The sequence below is a fragment of the Mesoplodon bidens genome, assembly GCF_964165515.1.
Source record: "Mesoplodon bidens genome assembly, chromosome: 16".
Classification (NCBI taxonomy): Eukaryota; Metazoa; Chordata; class Mammalia; order Artiodactyla; family Ziphiidae; genus Mesoplodon; species Mesoplodon bidens.
The window spans coordinates 60,049,811-60,073,267 of record NC_138173.1 but is presented as its reverse complement, the minus strand read 5'-3'; the positions used below and the strand labels follow the sequence as shown (position 1 = coordinate 60,073,267).

The following is a 23,457-nucleotide window of genomic DNA, read 5'->3' as shown; positions in this document are numbered from 1 at the left end:
TTGCACAGTCTTTCAACCAATATTTATGCTCCAGAAATTGTTCTAGGTGTTTGAGATGCATACGTGAATAAAAGTTTCCTGCTATCATGGTGTCCCGTTGTGATTTATAATAAATATATATATATATATATATATATGATATATATATACTTTCTATATATTTGATATATATACTTGATATATACATATACTTAATATATATACTTGATATGTATATATATTTGATATATATACATATACTTGATGTATATATACATAAACTTGCTATATATACATATATTTGATATATATACTTGATATATATATACTTGATGTATATACTTGATGTGTGTGTGTATATATATATATATAGATAGATATATCTACCTGATATATATATATAGATAGATATTTGGTCTTCCTCCCTGTTTCTGGCACAGAGCTCTTAGAAACCTCGACATTTCCTGAGTGATGAGAGCCATAAAGGTGCCGTTTGTTATGTTAATGAGGTGCTTTTGGACCACATCTAAGGATGACAGGGTGGGGAGAGGAGCTGGAGTTTGAAATAATCAACGACAGTCAATGATTTAGTCAGTCATGCCTATGTAATAAGGCCTCCATAAAAACCCAAAGGTCAGGCTTCTGAGAGCTTCCAGGCTGGGGAAAAAAAAACACACCCACATGTCAACGTGCTGAGCCCCCAACTCCATGGGGACAGAGGCTCTTTTGCTCAGGCCTCGCCCTCTGTATCTCTTCATCTGGCTGTTGATTCGTATCCTTTCATATTCTTTGTAATAAAGCAATAATCAAGTAAGTAAACTGAAGTTTACTGAGTTCTGTGAGCCGTTCTTGCAAAGTAATCGAACCCAAGGAGGGGATCGTGCAAACTTCTGATTTACAGCAGTCGGTCAGAAGCCCAGGTGATAACTTGGCCCTGTGACTGGCATCTGAAATGAGGGCCTTCTTGTGGGACTGAGCCCTTAACCTGTGGCATCTGATGCTAGATAGTGTCAGAATTGAGTTAAACCTGTGGGACGCCTGGACAGCTTCCATGGAGAGGGAGTGATCCACGAGGTTATATCTGGAGGAAGAGCATTCCAGGCAGTGGGAATGCCAAGATGTGATAGGACATTACCTGGCATATTCCAGGAACAAGCAAGGAGTTAGCATGGCCTCCCACAGAGTCAATTCTGGAACCCAAACACCCTCCATCTTATAACTCCAGCCTCCTAGAAGACCTTGGGGTCCCCTGCATTCAGGTGGCAAATGGGAAAGAAACAGGTAGACAACACACACGTACTTCTTTAACTCCCTTGCCTCGGAAGCCACAAACATATTTCATAGGTTGAGAACATGTCACGTGGCCATACTGAGGGAGTCTGGAAATGAGAAAATAATTTGTGCTCAAGAAGAAGAGAATATAATTTTAGCTGAAGCTAGCCTGTCTCTAACACAGCAGCCAATATGAATTATCTGGCACCGGTGTTGGGCTGCACCCTGCAGGCCTGCAAGGCCTCTACTCACCCAGCTTCAAGACAGAAGAGCCCAGAGTCAGCAACAGAGACATCAGTGGTTTAATGGATGGGGGAGCCTACCTCTCTGAAGCAAGGTCCTGGAGCAACACCCCACCACGTGCAGCAGACCACGGGCAGGACAGGGTGCAGTCTTCGCTCCCAGGGGGAATTCGGAGATTGCCAGTTACAGGGGGAATTGACCTCAGGTTGGCTCATCGGTTACCAGGGAAATTTGCAGATGGGCACGCCCCTCACCACTCCTTGGATAAGAACAATCACTAGCTGGGGCCTGGTGCAAGCATATAGGAAGGTCAGTCATGTGAGTGGGGTGTCGGTGAAGCAGGCACCGGTCGATCAGGGGACGTACAGAGAGCAAGGGAACAGTCACCTTGAGTTGCCTGACCGTACAGAGTGTCTCTTTAGTGATACCAGATTTAGGGAGATGAGAAGGCCAGTCTTTAATCAGTTAAAGGAAGAATGTATGGTAAACAACTCCAAGCTAATATAGGTCCCTACTGAGTGACAAAGCAAGTGATGGATTCCAAACACACCTGATATTGCTGCAGTCAGTGCCTGCTTTGATAGGTGCAAAAATTCAAAAAAACAAAAAAACAAGTAAATGTTAGGGTTCAGAAGTGGTGTCCAAGCCATAATCTTTCTGGTGACCACAAATGTCATTGTTCAGCTGTCTAGAAATATGACAGCATAAACCATCAGGCTATTCGCACACTGCCAAGCTGCTGGGTAGATGCGTGACCGGGTTCATAGTCTTTTTAATTACTCTCCATTCTTCAAAGCTATCTTTAGCCATGCAGGTATAGACCCAGTTCCTTCAGAAAGCACTCCAGATGTGGACTGTAGATATTTCAGGAGAAGAAAAGTAAACTTTCCCAATGCTCTAGACAGACTGTTATTGCTGCCTGTACAATCAGCTTTTGAATTGTATCCATTTTTCCTAGCTTTTCTGTGGCCTGTGGTCCTTCAAGTTGTGGCTCACTCCTGATTTGATAAAACATGCTCACACTTGAGAGTGGAATCAGAGATAGAACTTGTTGGCAACACTCCAAGAACAAGAGCAGGTGGCCAGTGACAATGGAGATTTAGTTAGCAAGGCTTCTACTTGTGGTGTCCAAATCTGATAACTGGAATGTTTGTAAAAAGAACTCTATCTGTGAAGTTCGATCCTTTCAACCTGCAAATTTGTCAGCTCAGAAGCATAATATAACCATATACACGAGAAAGGACAGGTAAAGTGAAAGCACATGAATTTTCTAATAACCAAATCCTCTTCAATACATCTATTCAATAACTTAGCAATTCAAATAACAATGATTTCTCAGAGTGAAAGCTCAGCTGGTTAACGATTTTGTGACATGAGTTTTAGGGCATAACAGGGATACGGTTTTATCAGGAGTCACTGAATGTGGGCCAGATGACAGGACAGGGAAAAATGGAGATGAATGTCTTCAGTAATTATACATATCTTTTCTATCTGACTCAGTTTTGTTTTGTTACCATACAAAATTCATTTTAGAGCTGAAGAAAAGATATTTTTACTTCTTTGGATTCCATTATAAAACTTCTTTTAAGTTAGGTTAGAAAAATGGAATTTCACTACATTGGTCATGGTAATGTTTTTAATCAATAAGATAAAATGCAATTAAACATTCTAAAAACAAACAAACAATGAAATATGGTTATCTATGCCAGTGTATGTTTTTTATTACTTAGCAAGATGCAGAGAAAAAAGTAAATCATTACTAACATTTGTGCATTTAGATATGCTACCAAAACAAGCAAATCATCCCAGCCCTCCTACTGCCCCTTTTATTCTGCTTTTAAAAGTATCCCTGGGCTTCCCTGGTGGCGCAGTGGATGAGAGTCCGCCTGCCGATGCAGGGGACGCAGGTTCGTGCCCCGGTCTGGGAAGATGCCACGTGCCGCGGAGGGGCTGGGCCCGTGAGCCATGGCCGCTGAGCCTGAGCGTCCGGAGCCTGTGCTCCGCAACGGGAGAGGCCACAACAGTGAGAGGCCCGTGTACCGCAAAAAAAAAAAAAAAAAAGTATCTCTGCCTCCATTTTCCTAAACATCATTGACTCATATTTCTTCATTCATTCACATCACTCATTAGGATGAGACTATTAAAAAGGTAATATACAATGGAATATTACTCAGCCATAAAAAGAAACGAAACTGAGCTATTTGTAATGAGGTGGATAGACCTAGAGTCTGTCATACAGAGTGAAGTTAGTCAGAAAGAGAAAGACAAATACCGTATGCTAACACATATATACGGAATTTTAAAAAAAAATGTCATGAAGAACCTAGGGGCAAAACGGGAATGAAGACGCAGACCTACTTGAGAATGGACTTGAGGATATGGGGAGGGGGAAGGGTGGGCTGTGACAAGGCGAAAGAGAGGCATGGACGTGTATACACTACCAAACGTAAGGTAGATAGATAGTGGGAAGCAGCCGCAGAGCACAGGGAGATCAGCTCGGTGCTTTGTGACCGCCTGGAGGGGTGGGATGGGGAGGGTGGGAGGGAGGGAGATGCATGAGGGAAGGGATGTGGGAACAGATGTATATGTATGACTGATTCACTTTGTTATAAAGCAGAAACTAATTAAAAAAATAAATAAATAAACTTAAAAAAAAAAAAAAAAAAGGTAATAGATTATTTTTGTAAAGTAGAATTTTACTCTGAAATCTCCTGTGATTTTCCTGTAAAGTTTCTGAGAGCACACGCTTGTTGCAAAATATTTTTCAAACAATACAGAAATGTTAAACATGAACAGTTAAGTGAAATGAACACTTTGCACAACCCCATAACCAGGAAGTAAGCCTGGTTAAGTGTCTGGAGTTTATTCATCCCAATTTTTCAATACAGATAGATGAACAGAATAATAGATAAATATTGTACATATTGTTCTGCAACTTGCTTTTTTCATTTATCAATAGATTTAAGCATCTCGTGTCAGCCAAATTTCTAGTCAAATTATTCAGTCTGATAAATAATGTAAAACTGTTGCAAGTATATTCAGGTAGTTAGTTTTTGTTAAGGATAGAGTTATTCTAGAGAGTAGAGAATAACCAGGACTTTGTGGCAAAGGAATTCTCTGAACTCTGAGCTTGTCTAGCACAAATGGACTGTTTACATCAGTGTTTCCAATGCCACAGCCAATCAGAACAAAAAGTTATGATTTTTTTTAAACCAAATATTTTGGTTCATACCTTGGAAACCTCCATTCTGCATTTGAACAGCCCTTCTCTTGGGGGACAGGCCCAAAGGGATTAAGTCCTGATGGTTGTCACAGACTAAATTAGTCATCCAAAATCATTCTTCACCGTCTCAACCTTCTTGAGTTGTTATCTGCCGTTAATATTGTACTTACTCTGAAAAAAAGTAGAAAAAGCTCAAAACCAGCATGCCATTCTAAAATCATTCTCTTCCTCCTCAAGTTTCTAACTCAGTGAAATTCCCACTCACTCAATCTCCCAAACTTGCAATCTTGAAGCCATTCTTACCTTCTGCCTGTCATTTCCCAACCTTATCCCATCAGTCAAGTTCTGCCCATAGTACATACCTCCTCATCAGCTCTCAAATCTCTCTCCTCCTCTTATTCCTCACTGCACCACTGTGGTCCAGGCCCTCGTCATCTGAACTACTGCACCAGGCAGCATGGTACATACAGGGAAGGGGTCATGAGCTACGAGAACAAACCAATTAGAGTTAGAATCCCTCTTTGCCTCTTCTGTGGATGTGTGTCATGTTACTTACCTTACGTGTTTGATAGTTTGTAAAAAGGGAATACTTACCTAACTTGTGGAAATCAACTTAATATAAGGAATCCAGAATAGAGGCTAATACGTGGGAGGTCTTCATTAAATGTCTTTTTCTTTTCTTGATCTTTCCCCACACCAGTCTATCTTAAATTTACACTATATAAAAATTGTGTCTGTAGGGGGCTTCCCTGGTGGTGCAGTGGTTGAGAGTCCGCCTGCTGATGCAGGGGACGTGGGTTCGTGCCCCAGTCTGGGAGGATCCCATGTGCCGTGGAGCGGCTGGGCCTGTGAGCCATGGCTGCTGAGCTTGTGCATCCGGAGCCTGTGCTCCACAGTAGGAGAGGCCACAGCGGTGAGAGGCCCGCATACGGTGAAAAAAAAAAAAATTGTGTCTGCAAATAATAAGCCCAATCAGGTCACTTACCTACTTAAAGACCCCTACTGACTTCCTATTGCTTTCAGGCAGAAATCTGAACATTTTATCATGGGATAGATCTTCTACAATCTTGTCCAAATTACCTTACCTGCTTCCACTTAGAGCAAGAAGTTAGGAAGCTCCTACACCATCATATTCACCTTTTCTTTCCCTACACCCTAATACGTGGCTGAACCCATGGCAGATACTAATTAAAAGTTTGATAGATGGATGGATGCATGCACAAAGAGATGGATGAATTCATGAACACATGAATGAATACATGTATAGGAAAACAAGATTTAAATACCTCTTCTTAACATTCTGAAATACTTAATAGATCTGAATTTGCAAGCTTCTAAGAAGCTGATCATTCATTCCTAGGCATTATTGCTGTCTCCAAAATGTTCTGGCTTATAGCTAGAGGAAACTTTTCCCACTGTAGACTGAGTATATGATTTGACTAGGATTATAAATCAAACTGTGCTACGGTGAGATGACTCTACAAACATTTATTGAGCAGCTGTTAAGTGCTAAGCACACTGTGGACAGTCTGAGACCGCTTAAAGTATGCACACAAGTAAAATGGGAGCTAAGAGGTTAAAGAACTCACTAGAAAAGGGAACTACGGTGTCATGGTTATGGAGGTTGTCCAGGTGGTGATGGTGGGGTTCAGAGAAGGCTTCACACAGGAAGAGGAACCTGGCTTAGTTTCAAATGGTGAATATGAATAAAAGTAGGTCCTTTACTTCTTTGGGACAACTGAGGGAAGTTGGAAATTAAATGTTATTATGGAATAACTGTTACTTTCATAAGGTGTGATAATGAAATTGTGGATTTGAGGAAAATATCCTAGTTTTTCAGGGATGCATGTTGAAGCGTTTAAGGGTGACATGTCATGATGTCCATAACTCATATCAAAATACTTTAAATTTATGAAACAAACATGCCCAAATGGTAAAAATTATTTTTTAAAGGTGATGGTATATGTTTATTTGCTAGTCTCTCTACTTTTCAATATATTTAACATTTTTCATAATAAAAGTGAAAACAAACAAACAAACAAAAATAAATAGGTCCTTTAAACTGGGGTGGGACAAAGATGAAGGATTCCCAAGTGGAAGAAAAAGCATGCCAAAGATAGAGAAATAAGAGAGAGCACGCATCAAGGGTTTTTGCAACTAGTTCACTATGTCTGTAGTCTGGAGAATATTTAGCTGAGAGATACATTTCAAAATAAAATAAGAAAAACCAGGTTGGAGAGCTTGTGGAAACAAAAATGAAAAAGGGATAGTAGAAGGTAGGGAAATGTCCCAGGTGATCTCATCCATTTCCATAGCCTTTAAATACTACCTACATGCACCTGACTCCTAAATTTATATCTCTAGCCCTTGTTACTCTCCCAAACTCTGACTTATGCTCAGTTTTCTCCTAAACTAAAATTTTCAACCACTCTGCCCCGAGTCTGTAATTCTAGAAATCAAGAGTTTCTAACCAAAGTGATGAAAATTCTGAGGAGTAATGTCCTTTTATGAAATGATACTTTATTACTTTCAGAAATGATATAAACTATAAATTAAAATATAAGTATATTCCTGCCAAAATAGGTAAGTCAATAAAAATGTACTTCAAAATAAGCTTTTTTTTACAAGGCAATGTACTGTAAACATAAAAATCTTGAATTTGAATTACGCCTTTTATTATGAACATTTCACTCAATAAAAATCTCATGAACTGGGTCCAAGTGATGACAAATTCCAAACTAATGAAATGTTCCCACAGCTTAAATAAACAAATTTAGATCACCAAGTAAAATCAAAGCCAAGTATATTTGCACAACTCAAGAATGATATGGGGACTTCACTGGTGGTGCAGTGGTTAAGAATCTGCCTGCCAATGCAGGGGACACGGGTTCGAGCCCTGATCCGGGAAGATCCCACATGCCACAGAGCAACTAAGCCCATGCGCCACAACTACTGACCCTGCACTCTAGAGCCCATGAGCCACAACTACTGAGCCCATGTGCCACAACAACTGAATCCCATACGCGTAAAGCCTGTGCTCCGCAACAAGAGAAGCCACCACAATGAGAAGCCCGCGCACCACAACAAAGCTAGCCCCCCGCTCACCGCAACTAAAGAAAGCCAGTGCGCAGCAATGAAGACCCAACACAGCCAAAAATAAATAAATAAATAAATGTATTTTTAAAAAAAGAATATGAATGGACTAGAACCACTAGTGGTTTATACTTCACCATTTAAATCAAACTTTGAAGGTCTTCTGAGTGACATAAGTAGTCTTTGCATTTCCAAGGGCCAAACACTAACGCATACAGACTATCCTCTCTACTCACTTGTTGAAGACCAAGAAATCTGAGATACAAGGGAATGCTATGACTAGTGACACACCCCAGTCATTTAAAGAGTTCTCTCAGGTGATTCTGGGTCATTCAATCTTGTGCAAGCTTTCCTCCTCATTAGTCCTGCTTTCTACATGTGGAAGCATGTGCCATAACTAAAAGGGAACCACTGTTGTTATCCGCTCACTGTCTTCTTTCATTTCTTGCAAAGGCAGCAAAAAATATATTTATGTTTACCTGGATCCCCAAAGGCACACATAGACCCTTTTGTTTGAATACTTTGGATGGGAAGGTCTTAAACCAATCTGTGTGGTGAGGGGACCCAAAGAAGCTCAAGAGACTTTCCTGATCCAGGAAGAATCCAGCTTCTGGTGATAAATGACCCCATCTCTACTTCTCACAGTTACCTGTTATTAGGGAGATGCTACAGAGGAAAAGGAATATACGTTCAGTTTATGGTTTTCTTTCATTTCTATTTTCCACAAACAATTAATAGAACCCAAATCTTTTTCAAACACCTAGTGTTTTCCTTTATGAGCAAAAGAAAAATTATAGTTTAGAAGTTAGAATCTATTAGATTCAACCTCATTTCTTCTTTGTCTTCTAGAGTTTTTCAGGCTTTTCTTAAAACCAAAAGATAAGTTCTTTAGGCAAACATTTATTTAGCATCAGTCTTACATTTTCACAGTCATTGCTGTCTGGTAGGTTATAAATGAATAATAGAATTCTGTCAGTCTGTTAGACTCAAGTCAACTGCCTTTTTCTGTTAAGTGTCCTACCACACTCAGAATGAATGAATGAATGAATGAATGTTTGAATGAGTGTCTAAAGGTAGGCAGCTGTCATTTTTCTGGTTAAACCTAAGCCAAGACTACAAAAGTTTAAGGTGACATATAGAAATGGAATAAAATAAAAACAATCCACATACATTGTTTAAAATTTTTATTTGCTTAAAAAAAAAGAATGGAAATAGGTTTGCAAAAATATATCTGCATGTACAAAGGTAATCCATGTGGTTAAGGAGGGCAAGCTCTGGAACATACTGTTGGATAAATTGTTCATCAAAATTGGATCTTTTCCCATCACAATCAGTGGAAAGTCATTATTTTACGTGTCAAAAGCCACTGAAAAAACTAAATCTATTTTTACAATCACCAAATTCAGAAAGGTTATATTCTAACACATATTCTTGGATACCAGTGGAGCTAGTTACCAAGTGATCTCAGAGTTGGACAGATCAATTTAGCAAGAGGTAGTTTCTCCAATCATGTCCCTTCTTTCTTTTCAGCAAGGTCATTCCTAGAGGGGATAAGGATAGACAGCATAATCTTCGAGTCCCTTTGAATTTCTGCTCTGCTGGGACCCCATTTTCCTCAAAGACAGTCATATCTGTCTTGTTGCATTTTAGGACTTGAGGTCATCTAACACAGAAAAGATTCCAGAGTTCAAACTTCTTGGCCAATTTTTCTTTGAGCATGCCGTTAAAACAACAAAGAGAAATCAATCCTATGGTGTCATGGATTAAGGGGAATTTTTTAAAACATACTTTTTGTCAATAAAACAATATTATTAACAATATCCAAGGAGGAGATGTAGGCTGGTGAAATGAGCCCCCCCCAAAGGTAGCATACAAACCACATAATGACATTCTTCTTGCTTAAGTTGCCTTTTAGGAGCTTTTGCGGTTGGTCCTCCAAGTTCTCCTGAGACTATCAGATCCCAGAGCCCCACAGCTCCATGGCTTCCAGCTCATCTTGGACAGGGGTGAATTCTGGCTGATCAGGATGGGGAACTAGAGAGGAAGAGCGGGGGTGGGGACTTGATAGAACCCAGGAACCATAAATTGATATCCTCCCCTTATATGGGTCCATAGAGACATGGTCTCTAAAGTACAGAGATATCCTGCTTGGGTAGAAAGTAGTAGCTACCTTTACCCACCACACTGCTTGCACCTTTCCCAGGAGGTTTCAGATGGTTAGTGAAAGAAGGGAAGGTACAGATATACTGCAGAAATTATTAGGAAACTAGAATCACAGCCAACTGCTTAAATATTACATGTTTTATTTACAAAAGAAACCCTGAAATATCAGCAGAATGATGAAAGAAAAATAAATTTTAAAAACCAATCTCGTGTTAGAAGTCCAACACCAGGGTGCAGTAGGGAGGGGTGGTGATCAGAGGAAGAATGGATAGTAGCGTGGTCAGGGAGAAAGATGCCCAGCAATTTGTGTGGGTACAGGAAAGAGGAGAAGACACATTTAAGTAACTATTCCTGGGCCTTCACCTAGGGAAGCTTGGGATAAGTTTTGGTAGACAATCTTATACCTATGCTCAGGCTGATATGGAGCAGTTTCTATAACAACTGACACATGTGATTTGGTTAAGTTCCAGTCTTATCATTGCATGTGTTTGGAGCAGGGAGGGCAAGAAATGTGACAGTGGGCGGGTGGGGAAGCAGGTGAGGCAGGGAAACAGAGTGCCCATTGTTAGGGGCAGGAGATGGGTGGTGGTCAACAGGACAGTTCTGTATCTGCAGCCAATTGCCCAGGCCAATGTAATCAGTGGAGGAGTTCCACATCAGTGCTGGTAATCATTGTAAGGGATCAGCTCTTAATAAGGGACAGGGATATTTGAGAGAACGGGGAGGGAAGAGATGAACAGAGAAAAACACATCAGCAAAACTTTGACCAGTCCCTCTGGCAAATAAGGTTAAATTTCTTCTAAAGCAGAAACTTTAAATTCATTGGCTAATAAGCTCATTGCCCCAAAGCAGTCTTTGAACCTCTCTCTTGATGCTTCCAAGTGTGACTATGTTAGACAATGTCCCATTACACAACCCTCCAGCATGCAGACCACAGATGTTTTCAGGAAGCATAATCTTTTCAGAATCTCAGTCTAGTAGTTAGTAAGAGGCAAGGACAGCATGGCCACTTTTGTTTCTTAAAATAATCCTTGGTGACCTCAAATGCATGCGGTGGGCAGGATGTCACCCAACAGTATCTCCAGGGCTCTCCTAATTACGGGGAAAGTTCTAAGTTTGAGGTTTCCCCAAAACAAGAGAAAAACGTTAGAGGACTTCATGGCCACACCATAGAAATAACACAGAATGAGAGGCCCCAAAGAATGTTCAAACATGTCCCTCAATGATCAGATATGAGGTCAGAGGCCAAATCTGTGTGGATCGCCGTTTGGAAGCAAGGAAGACTTAGATGTGGTATTATTTTAAATGTCCTCTTCAGGGGTAACCTCTATATTAATTTGTACTTTACAGAAGATGCCTCTGGATAATTTAAAAGGTAGTGAGCAATTCAAGCTCTGCTTCCTGCCCATAATAGGTCTGCTTTTATAGCACCCTCACCATTATGATACTAAGCATAGTAAGACATTGCTCAAAGCCCACAAGGGCTGACACTTACCTCCTACGCTGTAGGCAGAACATGAAGAGGGGTCGCAGTATCCAGGCTGGCCAGAAGGACCTTGTGGTCCAGGCACCCCCAAGTGACCTGGTGGACCCCTTGGTCCAGGAGAGCCAGGGGGTCCAGGGCTTCCTGGTCGACTTTCCCCGGAAGGTCCTACGAAGTACCCACCAATGAAAACAGTTGGTCTTTTATCATCACAGGGTGAGTTTTCAGACTACCAAGAAGTAAACTAACTCTTACAAGAAGCCATATTACACATCTTAACAACTAGGGTGATCTACCTCTCTCTACTCATTGAGTTCTATTCCTGAACTGGATTTCCTGGACAGAGGATCATACTTCAATCACATGTTCTCCTGGAGGTCAATGCTTTCAATCAGCTCAGGAAACCAGAAAGCAAGATGTAGTCTTTTTTTTTTTAATCACCTCCTGGTTATGAAAAGGAAAGGAGCATACCACTGTCAATCTTGTTTTATTTTGGGAGCTTCTGTTTCCCAATGCAGGTTCCTTATGAATTCAATGTATGGCCATGCACACACACACACACACACACACATACATGTGCACACACACATGAACAAACTTGATCTCAACCTTATAACTTATCCTGGTTTATGGCCCCAGATAATTGGAATAAATTAGTCTAAATTTGAAAGAAATTATACTGGAGGAGAAAAATGAGAATTCTGAAATTGGACCCAATATACGAATCCAAAATTTCTTTGGGCTAGCTTGAATCAATTGAGAACTTACACTGAGTGAAAGTGAGAGGGGGATTAAAATTTTTGTGAATTTAAGAAGTACGTCAGTCTGGAATTTTTCTGGTTTATGCGTTTGTTTTGTTTTGCTTTAGGCCTGGATTCCAACAGTGTTTAGAAGGCCTTTTTCAACTAGAAATGAAACTCTTCAACTAGAACCAAAATGAAAATTAGGAACACGTACCACCTTACATTTGAAAAGCGTTGTGACTCTCAGATGCATTCAGTTTCATTCAATTAACATTCACCAACCACTCATTCTGTGTAAGGCACGAGCTAGATCAGTTCCTCATACAATCTCTAATAACAGGAGTATTTATACTCAAAGTGAATCCATTGCATTAGGAATCTCTCCTACAAAAGGTATTTTCCAAAATCATCATTAGGTTGGAAAGAAAACTCGGTAAGTCATTTGATTCAATATGGCTAAGACGGGGATTGTAAATATACAGTAGGATTGTAAACTTATAACTTTAATAACAGAGTATAATCATCTGGAAGCCATTCTAAAAGCACATAGTAAACTACACAAAACTCATTCAGTAAGGTGACCATGGTGGCAGAATCTATGAGTGTTCATCAAATATCCATGCGTTCCCCTAGATTTTGAGACTCCCTTACAGGTCGGCTGGGCCTATATGGCTAGTTTCAGCCAGTGAAATATGACTGGAAATGACATCTTTCATCCTGCATTCAAGAAGTTGATATGCCTCCTTTATCTTTCTCCTCAAGGCCTTTTGTTCCAAAATGGGGGGAAAGTTACCCTACCCACATCAAACTTTGCGTAAGTATCAATCCACTAAGCATTGGGGATTGATTTGTTACGACAGCATAGCCTAGCCCAGCCTAACTCATGCAACCAATAAGATCCCAGCATATGCTGTATCCTTGGGGGCTTGTGTATTGGGAGGTTCGTTACCAACAAACTGGCCTTCCAATGAAAGGAACGAGAAATATAGCCATTCCAGTTGGACACAAGGATGTAATATGGCCATTTGCCTCACCTGCAATGTCAAGTGAATATAAAGATTTAGGATTTCCATCTTGCAGTTTCCTATTAGGTAGGAAGAGTTACCTGCTGGCCCAGGGGGGCCTCTTGGACCTTGGGTTCCAATGCCTGGATTTCCTTTATCTCCCTTCACACCAGTTAAACCTATTCAAAAAAAGAAGAAAAGAGAAAGAAAGAAAAGAAAAGAAAGTTCTCCTTAAAAGGAAATCTGGGTGGTTCTGTTTTTCTGGGTTTCGAAAGGACATCGCTGATGAAGACAATCATGAGGGTTGATTTAGGGTTATGGTTATCATGGGACTTTTAAATTGAATCCTGACACTGGTGACTTCTGCACAACCACATACAGAAGGCTGGCTCTGTATCTGAGCTTGTCCTCTGTATTTGTAATACTGCAAGTTTATCGGCCTCCCTCCCACTGAAGTGGCTCAGCCTGCAGGGATCTGGCCTGTGACTTTGCACGCACCAGGCCATTGGACGTATGCAGTTGGCACTCCATGAGTAACACAATAGAAATCACAAGTGGACATATCTAACATTTTCCTTTTGGTCCACCCTGTAATGTATCTGCAAAAGGCATGAATTATAATTAGGCAGCAAATTTCTAAAGAGCGTGAGTTTCCATTAAAAACTTGGAAGCTTCAGGACAGCCTGTGTTTGATTTGGCTGATTCAGCCCCATAAAAATCTAAACCTATTCATGTTTCTTTTCCACTGAACAAACTTCTTATTCCAAATAATTTATGGTGTTGTTAACAAACTATACATTTTTACAGGCAGAAAAACAGAGAAATTCATGCTCTGACACCTCATCTTCCAAATGGGTTGTATCACAAGACTGCTGAACAGGTGACAGCATGCTATATTGAGGCCCGATTCATCAGACAGAGAGAAGAATCAGACTTGGGTCTGGGTTACCCTGGCTTGCATCACAGAAAGTCTCTAGTATCTGTTTTCCATGTACAACAATACTTTGAAATAATAGAATGCAGAACTACATCTCTTCGCAATTACAAAGAACTTATGTGTGAACTGGCAAAGCCTAGGAGGGAACATAAATAAAGGAAAATAATTTGATAGGCAGCAGGCATGCAAGTGATCTAAAGTGTTTAAACTTACAAATAACTTTTTTTTTCCATTCTAAGTGCAATACATATTCACTGTAGGCAAATTAGAAGATACAAAAAGCAAGGACTCCAGTCCTAGAAAATAATCACTTTTAACATCTTGGTTTGTAAGTTCCAGAAAGAAAGGTATTGATGTAGTATTTGCTCTGGGAATAGCAGTTTTTTTCTACACTGCACATATACTGATTATCCTTTCGTTTGAAGTTTTGATGTCTGCTGTGTTCCTTGTTGACCACCTCTTGGATCAAGGTATACCCGTCACCTTTCAAAAAGCCCTTCTTCCTTGTTAGCGGTCCTCAGGGCTGCTCCATCCACCTCAATGCTTTCCTAACATCCATGCCTATTGCATGTGGCCTTGGTGGTGTTTTCTGAGCTCACAAAAGACCAGTACTGCAGGAAGAGGGCAGAGTACTGACCACCGAGCCTCTGACCTCCTGTTCTGAGACTCACTCTTCTCCTAGGAACTGACAGGAAGAGAGTTATTTCTCAAAAGTAAAACTACAATCATATCTGAGTTTAAAAATCACATAACTTACTCAGACAAGCCAACATCTAATGCTCAATTGCTAAATCAAGTTGTTCAGACAGAAAATCACCATGAGTACGTCTACTGGGCGTTACCCAAATAGCTACTAGTTTAGCTAACCGGGTAATAATTGGAGTGGGTACTTTTCTTTTTTTGCTTTTTATTTATTTGTTTTATTTTTGGCTGTGTTGGGTCTTCGTTGCTGCGTGTGGGCTTTCTCTAGTTGCAGCGAGCGGAGGCTACGCTTCATTGTGGTGCGTGGGATTCTCATTGTAGTGGCTTCTCTTGTTGCGGAGCACGGGCTCTAGGCGTGCAGGCTTCAGTAGTTGTGGCACGTGGGCTCAGTAGTTGTGGCGCACGGGCTTAGTTGCTCCGCAGCATGTGGGATCTTCCTGAACCAGGGCTCAAACCTGTGTCCCCTGCATTGGCAGTCAGATTCTTAACTACTGTGCCACCAGAGAAGTCCTGTGAGTACTGTTTTTAATAGGAGGTAGATGCTCCCTCACTTGCGAACAATTGTGCCCTAACGTGCATCTGGAAATTTAGCAGAAATAGCCTCTTCTTCTGTGGGAGTTGCAGTTGCTTTCCCCACAGGGAACCACTGATTTTTAAAGAATTAGAACACAAGAAAATACACTGATGACTAACAGCAGTCTGCATGATTAAATGCACAGTGACTCAGAGGTCTCCCGTGACCTTACAGTACCTAAGGATCAATGGTAAGGACATGGCTTCTCGGGGATTCTCCACAAGTGGAAGACGTAGGCTGAAGATGACATCCAGGACAGTATCCTTGGGAATAAGCCCCTGATAAGAGTTTCCTGACCTATCCTTTGCTTATTCACAAAGAAAGCAAAAGGTGGGGAAGACTGGGGAATAGAACATCTGGTTGTTTTAATTTTCTACTTATGTAGAGAAAAGCAAGTGGCATTTGTTATTATCTGCAATACAAGTCAAAGTAAGAGAGGAAGGTCCTCAAAAGAATATTCCAGCCCCTCAAGATGCCTTAAAAGAAAAAAAGAAAAAAAAAAGAAAGCCTTTAAGGATGTAGTTATATATTAACAGAGAATTTTAGATTTCCTTATCCTTGAAGTTATGAAATGTTCCAACTACATGTAGGCCAATATATCAATATTTGTCTATGTCTTCACTTATGTTTCTCAGACTGAAGGAATACTCAGGTCCATGACAACCGATAAATCTTTCTTTTGGAATGAAGAAAACATGTTAAAAAACACCATTTAAGGGACTTCCCTGGTGGCCCAGTGGTTGAGAATCCGCCTGCCAATGCAGGGGACATGGGTTCGAGCCCTGGTCTGGGAAGATCCCATATGCCACAGAGCAACTAAGCCCGTGCGCCACAACTACTGAGCCTGTGCTCCAGAGCCTGTGAGCCACAACTACTGAGCCCGTGTGCCACAACTACTGAAGCCTGCGAGCCTAGAGCCCGTGCTCTGCAACAAGAGAAGCCACCACAATGAGAAGCCTGCGCACCGCAACAAAGAGTAGCCCCCGCTCGCCCCAACTAGAGAAAGCCCGCGTGAAAACGAAGACCCAAAGCAGCCAAAAATAAATACATATATACATACATACATACATAAATTGAGTAAAAAAAAAAAAAAAAAAAACCACTATTTAAGTACCTAAGATGAGGACTGAAATTGAAGGCTAAGCTTAGAGACCTCAGATCTCTAAGAATAGAACTGGATATACTTTTGATAAGCCTTGTAGGCTGTAATTAAAAGGAAGGAAATCAAATGTTCTAAAATGTCAGCCTGTGACTGTCCATGAAATGACAATAAAGTCTGGGCATAGTCATTCATTACAGACAAAATGCAGTCATCGCCCATAATAAGGGCTCCCTCATACATCTCTTTGGTGAGGGTCCAAGGTGGGGCCATTTGGTGCTGAGATGGAGTCACCAGAGCTAAGTACCATCATCCTTTCCACGAGACATGAGAACTCCTGAGTTCACAGGATATTCCCTCCTGAAATACCCTTTCCACCTTGGGTGTCTCTATAAATACTCCTCATTCTTAAAGACTCAACTCAAAGCTTCTTTACAACCACAACAGGCAGAAGCACAACAAATTCAAGGATTATCTATCTCCATCATGGCTACATCCCCCACATTTCTACGGTGCCTTCCACATAGTACCTAACCCACAAATATTTACTGAATGAACAAATGAATGAATGAATGAATGATTTGCTTCCGTATTACCTGTGCCTCCTTTGGCTCTTATCCCCTTGCATTGCTTGTTCTCATGTTCATTTCGCCTGGCACCATGAGCCTGATGACTGCAGGGACCATGCCTTATTTATTACTCTAGTGTCAGATCCAAGCACAATCTCACACATAGTAGGTGTCCAGTAAATACTGGAAGCCTAACTGAACCAAAATGCAGCTGACTGTTAAAAGGCAAGCATGACCTTTGAAGGATCAAAAAAGAAATTTCTTAGGCTGGAACTCTGCTTTTACTTTCACATGCCTGGCTTTTGTGAAAACTGTTTTTTTCTGACAAGTTCCTTATGTGGCAATATTAAGTACTAGCATCATTTAGAGATGAGTATCATGGACTCCAATTAAATTTAAGTTTCTGTCATTTAAAAAAAAATGAGCATAGGGACTTCCCTGGTGGTGCAGTGGTTGAGAGTACACCTGCCAATGCAGGGGACACGGGTTTGAGCCCTGGTCCAGGAAGATCCCACATGCTGCGGAGCAACTAAGCCTGTGCTCCACAACTACTGAGCCTGCACTCTAAAGCCTGCGAGCCACAACTACTGAGCCCACACGCTACAAATACTGAAGCCCGTGTGCCCAGAACCTGTGTTCACAACAAGAGAAGCCACTGCAATGAGAAGCCCGTGCACCACAATGAAGAGTAGCCCCCACTCACTGCAACTAGAGAAAGCCCGCGTGCAGCAACGAAGACCCAACACAGCCAAAAATAAATAAATACAATTTTTTTAAAAATTGAGCATAGCTGATATAAATGAAGATCTAACTTACTAAAAATATGATTTAGCTAAGATTAAAATATCCTTAGTTTTCTGTGGAGTTACCAAAAATATTTAGAATAGAATAAAATCTTTTCTATTAATTTGTTCATTCTTTTTTCTTTTTTAACGAGAATTTTTATGATCTACTCTCTTAGATCTTACTCTCATTAAAATTTTAAGATCTTACTCTCTTCTTTCTTTCTTTTTTGAAACTTTTAAAATAGACTTTACTTTTTTTTTTTTTTTTTTTTCAAAGTTTTGTTTTTTCCTTTTGCTGTACGCGGGCCTCTCACTGTTGTGGCCTCTCCCGCCGCAGAGCACAGGCTCCGGACGCACAGGCCCAGAGGCCATGGCTCACGGGCCCAACCGCTCCGCGGCACGTGGGATCCTCCCGGGCCAGGGCACGAACCCGTGTCCCCTGCATCGGCAGGCGGACTATCAACCACTGTGCCACCAGGGAACCCTAGACTTTACTTTTTTAGAGCAGTCTTATGATCACAACAATACTGAATAGAAAGTAGAGAGAGTTCCCGAATATCCCCACCCCCTACACTTGCATGGCCTCCGCCATTATCAACATCCCTCAGTAGAGTGGTATATTTGTCATATTCTTTCTTTTTTAAAAGTCTCATTAGAAACCACAACAGGGCTACCTGATTCTCCCTTACTACTAATCTAACACTGACCCTCCACTATTTTCTTTTACAGATGTACTAAGGCAGAGACATGTTTGTTCTAGTTCATCATTATATTCCTAGTACCAGGCACATATTAGTCACTCAAGAAATATGATGAATGAATGAAATACAAGGTCTGATTGCAGATTTTGACAAACCAAGAATGTGACCAGTTGGTGTGTCAGCTATTCCTATAAATGGCCTCACCAGGTTTTGAATGCTAGATGCTTTATATGTATAAACTCACTTAGTCTTCACAAGAACCAAGATAGCAGGCACTACTCTTAACCTTAAAAGAGGCCTGTGATTCAGAAAGGTTAAGTCATTTGTCCTTAGCTAGTAAGTAACAGAGCCAAGATTTCAACATAGGCAGGTTGATTCTGAGGCCTATACACTTAACCAAAACACTCCCAGCCTCTCCATCCCAAGCTGGACCTAGAGGCTGAGTTTGTCTTGTTTGCTGTAGTCATGGCTTCCTGAACTGCCTGTCCAATCAATCTGCACATTTTCTCTGGTCCCACACTCAGAAATCAGTCTTGTGGTTATCATATTTCCTCAACTTACTTCCCTTGGTTTACACACTTGCCCTCTGCTCTGAGCAATACTTGGGGTTGATTTTAATAGCATTTATCCTGCTCACACTGATGACTTGCCCAGGCTCTGGCCTTTGGTTATCAGGTTCCTATTTTCCTTGGCCTGTTGGCCTCTGAGTGGGAAGATTTTACCCATTTCCATGGTCCCATGACCACACCAAGCACTCAGGCTGGAGTCTCATGCTACTCCATGGAGCAGAGACATTCCCTCTTTATTCCAGACATTCTGAGCAACTCTCAGAATTTATGCCCAGGCAGATATGCAAGACCTGGGTCATGTTTTCATTGTAATTCTACCAAGAAGCCACAGAAAATGTGAGACAAGGCTTCAGCTATGTTATTATATTGTCTGTTGCCTCGGAAATGGCTGGTGATAAATTCCAAGTATAGTCTGTTTTTCATTCAGTATATGCTTGAATGCCTGCTAGGTACAAGGTACTGGATCAAGTACCTAGCTACAAGGTGGCAGATTAATTGGACTCAATCCAGCAAGTATTTTATGTCCTTTTCCAGGCTCTGCTATTTTTACATGCTTGGCCCATAGGATTAATACCAGCATGTGGAGCTCCACATTTTGTGCTATGGTGGCCAAGACTGGAAAATACATATTGGTTTTAAATGTAAAAGAATCTTTGCAAACCATTGCTAAGGGTCCCTCTCCCTATTGCCTTTTTCATAAAACAACTAGCCATCTAGTATGCCTCTATAATTCAGGGCTCAGCCAGGGAAAGGTAAACCACTCTAGATCTTTCAGGCAGAGGGAATTTAATACAGGGATTTGGTTACATGGGTGACAGAAGTACTGAGAAACCAAATAGAAATGATGAGGCAACCCATAACATTAGCAACAGCAGGAAGCAACTATCACCCCTAGGTGTGCAGGGACAAAGAGAGGAAATGGTGTGCCTGGAGCCTTCTGGTAGGATCTAGAATGAGAGTGAGAGAGGCTCCAGTGGAAGCAGGAGCCACACAGGGGCTGTAGCCACAGCTGGAGTGGCAGAGGAGGCAGGGGTGGGGCTAGGAGGAGAAATAGTCTGACTTCTCTCCTCCTCTTACCCTCTAATCCTCCGCAGTGCCCCCCATTGGCTGAACCTGCTCAGGAGCAGAGGGCAAAGGAGGCTGGAAACACAGTGATGCACAGCTAAAGGAGGGAGAGGAGCAAACCGAAAGCAAACTCCCAGTCCAGTCCTAATAGCAGATACTGAGAATTCAGAGTCAAAAGCTTCTTTCCTGCCTGTCACAGGTCACCATGCAGTAGAGAAAACAAAGGAGTAGCTATAATGCGGTATGAGAATTGCAACAACAAAATATGAGGGCATCAAATTGAGGCATCTGTGGGGAATCTCAGAATGTTTTCCAATAGAGCTGACCATTGGACTTAAGTCTTGAAGAGCAGGCATTAGCCAAGGAAAGAAGGGATGGATGGAAACGCACATGCAAAGGCTTGCTGATGAGAGAGAACAGGGAGTGCCTGGGGAGCTAGAAATGGTTGGAATAGCTTTGGCAGCTGCTGGCTGGGGAGTGGTCTAGGTCACATCAGGACAAATTTTGTGTATCAGACTGAAATTGAATATGGGCCCTTACGTGCATAGAACTCCTTCAATACTTTCTACCTTCCCTTTTTTTCCTTTTTTTTTTTTGTAGTAAGTCATACTATTTTTCTTAAAGAGGAACTCAAACTGTTTAAGCTTCGGGACCCACAAAACCTGGGTCTGCCTCTGCTGGATGCTACAAAGCAATACAACTGGCTGAGGTGGACCAGAATCCCACAGAGCTCAACCCCACCAACAAACACTGTGCCAGTCCCACTTGAAAAGCTGAGGAAAACGCACTGAATCATTAAGTAGTGCTACCCAGTAGCCAAAGGAACCCACTAACCAGATCAAGAGCAAGACAACAGGATAGTTTGCACTTCAATGTTTTCTATCACTCAGAGACATGACAATATAGGCAGGAAGTCCTCAGGTCTTTTGACCACAGACCTCTAAATTAGACCCACTTACATTTGGGCAGTGGAGGGCAGGGGGAAGCACAGAGGGAGGAGGCAGTGAAGGAGGGAGAAGGGAGGAGAGAGGAGAGAAGATGATGAGGTACCCAACTCATCCTCACACACTAACCCTATCTCGTTGTTTGCAGGGTGACAGTTCACAGCTGCAGGGGCGGAGCAAAAGAGAACAGGGATTAAATAGGGCACCAGGAATCCTGGTGTTTTGTCCATCTGGTTTTGCCATTGATATTATGACCTCATAGGTACATGATAAGAATGTCAGACCAAACGCCAATCTATCACTTTCAGCTCCAAAGTTTTGATTGCTCTTCCTCAAATGCCATATCATTTCCAGCACTGACTGTTGGGAAAATGATAAATGATACAAAGTTAGCAGGAAAATGAGCCAGTTGCTATAGCTTAAAAAATGAGTGTTGTAGGTTCAGCATGAATATTCAGCCATTTGATGGTATTTAAATAGATATTTAAATTCGAGCTTGGTCTGGTCTTTATTCTTTACAGAGCTGAAAAGTGATGTGATGCTCTCCACTCTCGGAAAAGCAGAGAGTTTTGTCAGGGCATCGGGACAAGTCCAGGGACTATGGAGTTTAAAACAAAATGTGTGGGCTTCCCTGGTGGCGCAGTGGTTGAGAGTCCGCCTGCCGATGCAGGGTACACGGGTTCGTGCCCTGGTCCGGGAAGATCCCACATGCCGCGGAGCGGCTGGGCCCCTGAGCCATGGCCGCTAAGCCTGCGTGTCCGGAGCCTGTGCTCCGCAACGGGAGAGGCCACAACAGTGAGAGGCCCGCGTACCGCAAAAAAAAAAAAAAAAAAAATGTGTTACGGCCAACAGCCCTTCATAATAAGCATGAAGAATCACTATTAAGATAAATACATCCGGGGGCTTCCCTGGTGGCGCAGTGGTTGAGAGTCCGCCTGCCGATGCAGGGGACACGGGTTCGTGCCCCGGTCTGGGAAGATCCCACGTGCCGTGGAGCGGCAGGGCCCGTGAGCCATGGCCACTGAGCCTGTGCGTCCGGAGCCTGTGCTCCGCAACGGGAGAGGCCACAACAGTGAGAGGCCCCCGTACCGCAAAAAAAAAAAAAAAAGATAAATACATCCTATATCTAGGATCCTCATCATGTTTTTCCAAGCTAGTAAAAAGTCCAGAAAAGCCAAATTGCATTGCTATATTCACATAATAATTTAATGTCAAAGTTAAATCTAGAACCAATGAAAATGGAAAGGGTTAATGAATATATCTTCTCTATGTATGTTTTCACCCACCTACAAAAATGCATTTGGTATACTTATTTATTATAATGTATTTATTGCTTTAAAAGCCATGTCAAAAAATTCACTGAAAATGGTTTATCATGGCTAATATAAACAGCTTTAGTTTTATCCTATAAACTAGTACATGGTATACTTCCATTTCACTTGTTTATGTTCAAGGCCAGAAATTTAGAAAATGACAAAGTACATTTCTACATTTAAAAGATAGGGAGTGTGGAAAAGAGAATTGGATGAAGGACGTCAAAATGTACAAACTTCCACTTATAAGATAAATAAGTACTAGGGATGGAAAGTATGCCATGATAAAAATAATTAATACTGCTGTGCATTATATATGCAAATTGTCAAGAGAGTAAATCCTAAGAGAAAAATATTTTCACAAGAAAAAAACATTTTTTTCCAATTTCTTTAATTTTGTATATATACGAGATAATGGATGTTCACTAAACTTACTATGGTAACCATTTCATGGCGTACGTAAGCCAAATCATTATGCTATATGCCTTAAGCTTATACAGTGTATGTTAATTATATCTCAATAAAACTGGAAGAAAAATGATAAAAAATAAAGTAAAGGGAGTCTCTTTCTCTATTTCCAGATTATTTGTGTGTGCACATGCGTGCGCACACACACACACACAGAGGCAATATAGGCAGAAGATCCTTTGACCTTTTTACCACAGACATCTAAATTAGACACACTTAAATTTGGGCACTGAAAAATCCAATGCTTTTTCTATGCATTTAGGAAATGCATATAAAATATACCCAGTATAACCAAAACTACTATTTAAAAATTTCACCCTGCTTTTCTGGCTAAAATTATATGATGATGGTTTGAAGAAAATGCTGACGTTGTCAACTTGGCAGTCCTTGGCTATTAACAGGATGTCTTTAGATTGATGAACTAAACCACATGGGCTTCTGCTTTTATCATGGCTCTAGGGTTGAATGAGAAATGGCAGCCAAAAAGCTAGCCAAGTGGTAATTAACACCATAAATCACTTATGAGTC

At 41.3% G+C, this 23,457-nt stretch overlaps 1 protein-coding gene across 3 annotated transcripts in view; it reads right to left on the bottom strand.

Moving 5' to 3' along the window:
- Positions 1–8,979: 8,979 nt before the first annotated feature.
- COL14A1 (collagen type XIV alpha 1 chain) overlaps positions 8,980–23,457 on the bottom strand; it is a 232,589-nt gene continuing 218,111 nt past the window's right edge. For 2 of the 3 annotated variants that reach the window (XM_081214278.1, XM_081214277.1), the window contains exons 46-48: positions 13,305–13,382; positions 11,469–11,624; positions 8,980–9,844 (exon numbers count right to left, since the gene is read on the bottom strand). In XM_081214278.1, coding sequence (XP_081070404.1) covers positions 9,765–9,844; positions 11,469–11,624; positions 13,305–13,382 — 314 coding nt within the window. In that variant the 3' untranslated portion in view covers positions 8,980–9,764. Of the gene's footprint in view, positions 10,662–11,468; positions 11,625–13,304; positions 13,383–23,457 lie in introns of all 3 variants that reach the window. The other variant, XM_081214279.1, reaches the window with a different exon arrangement.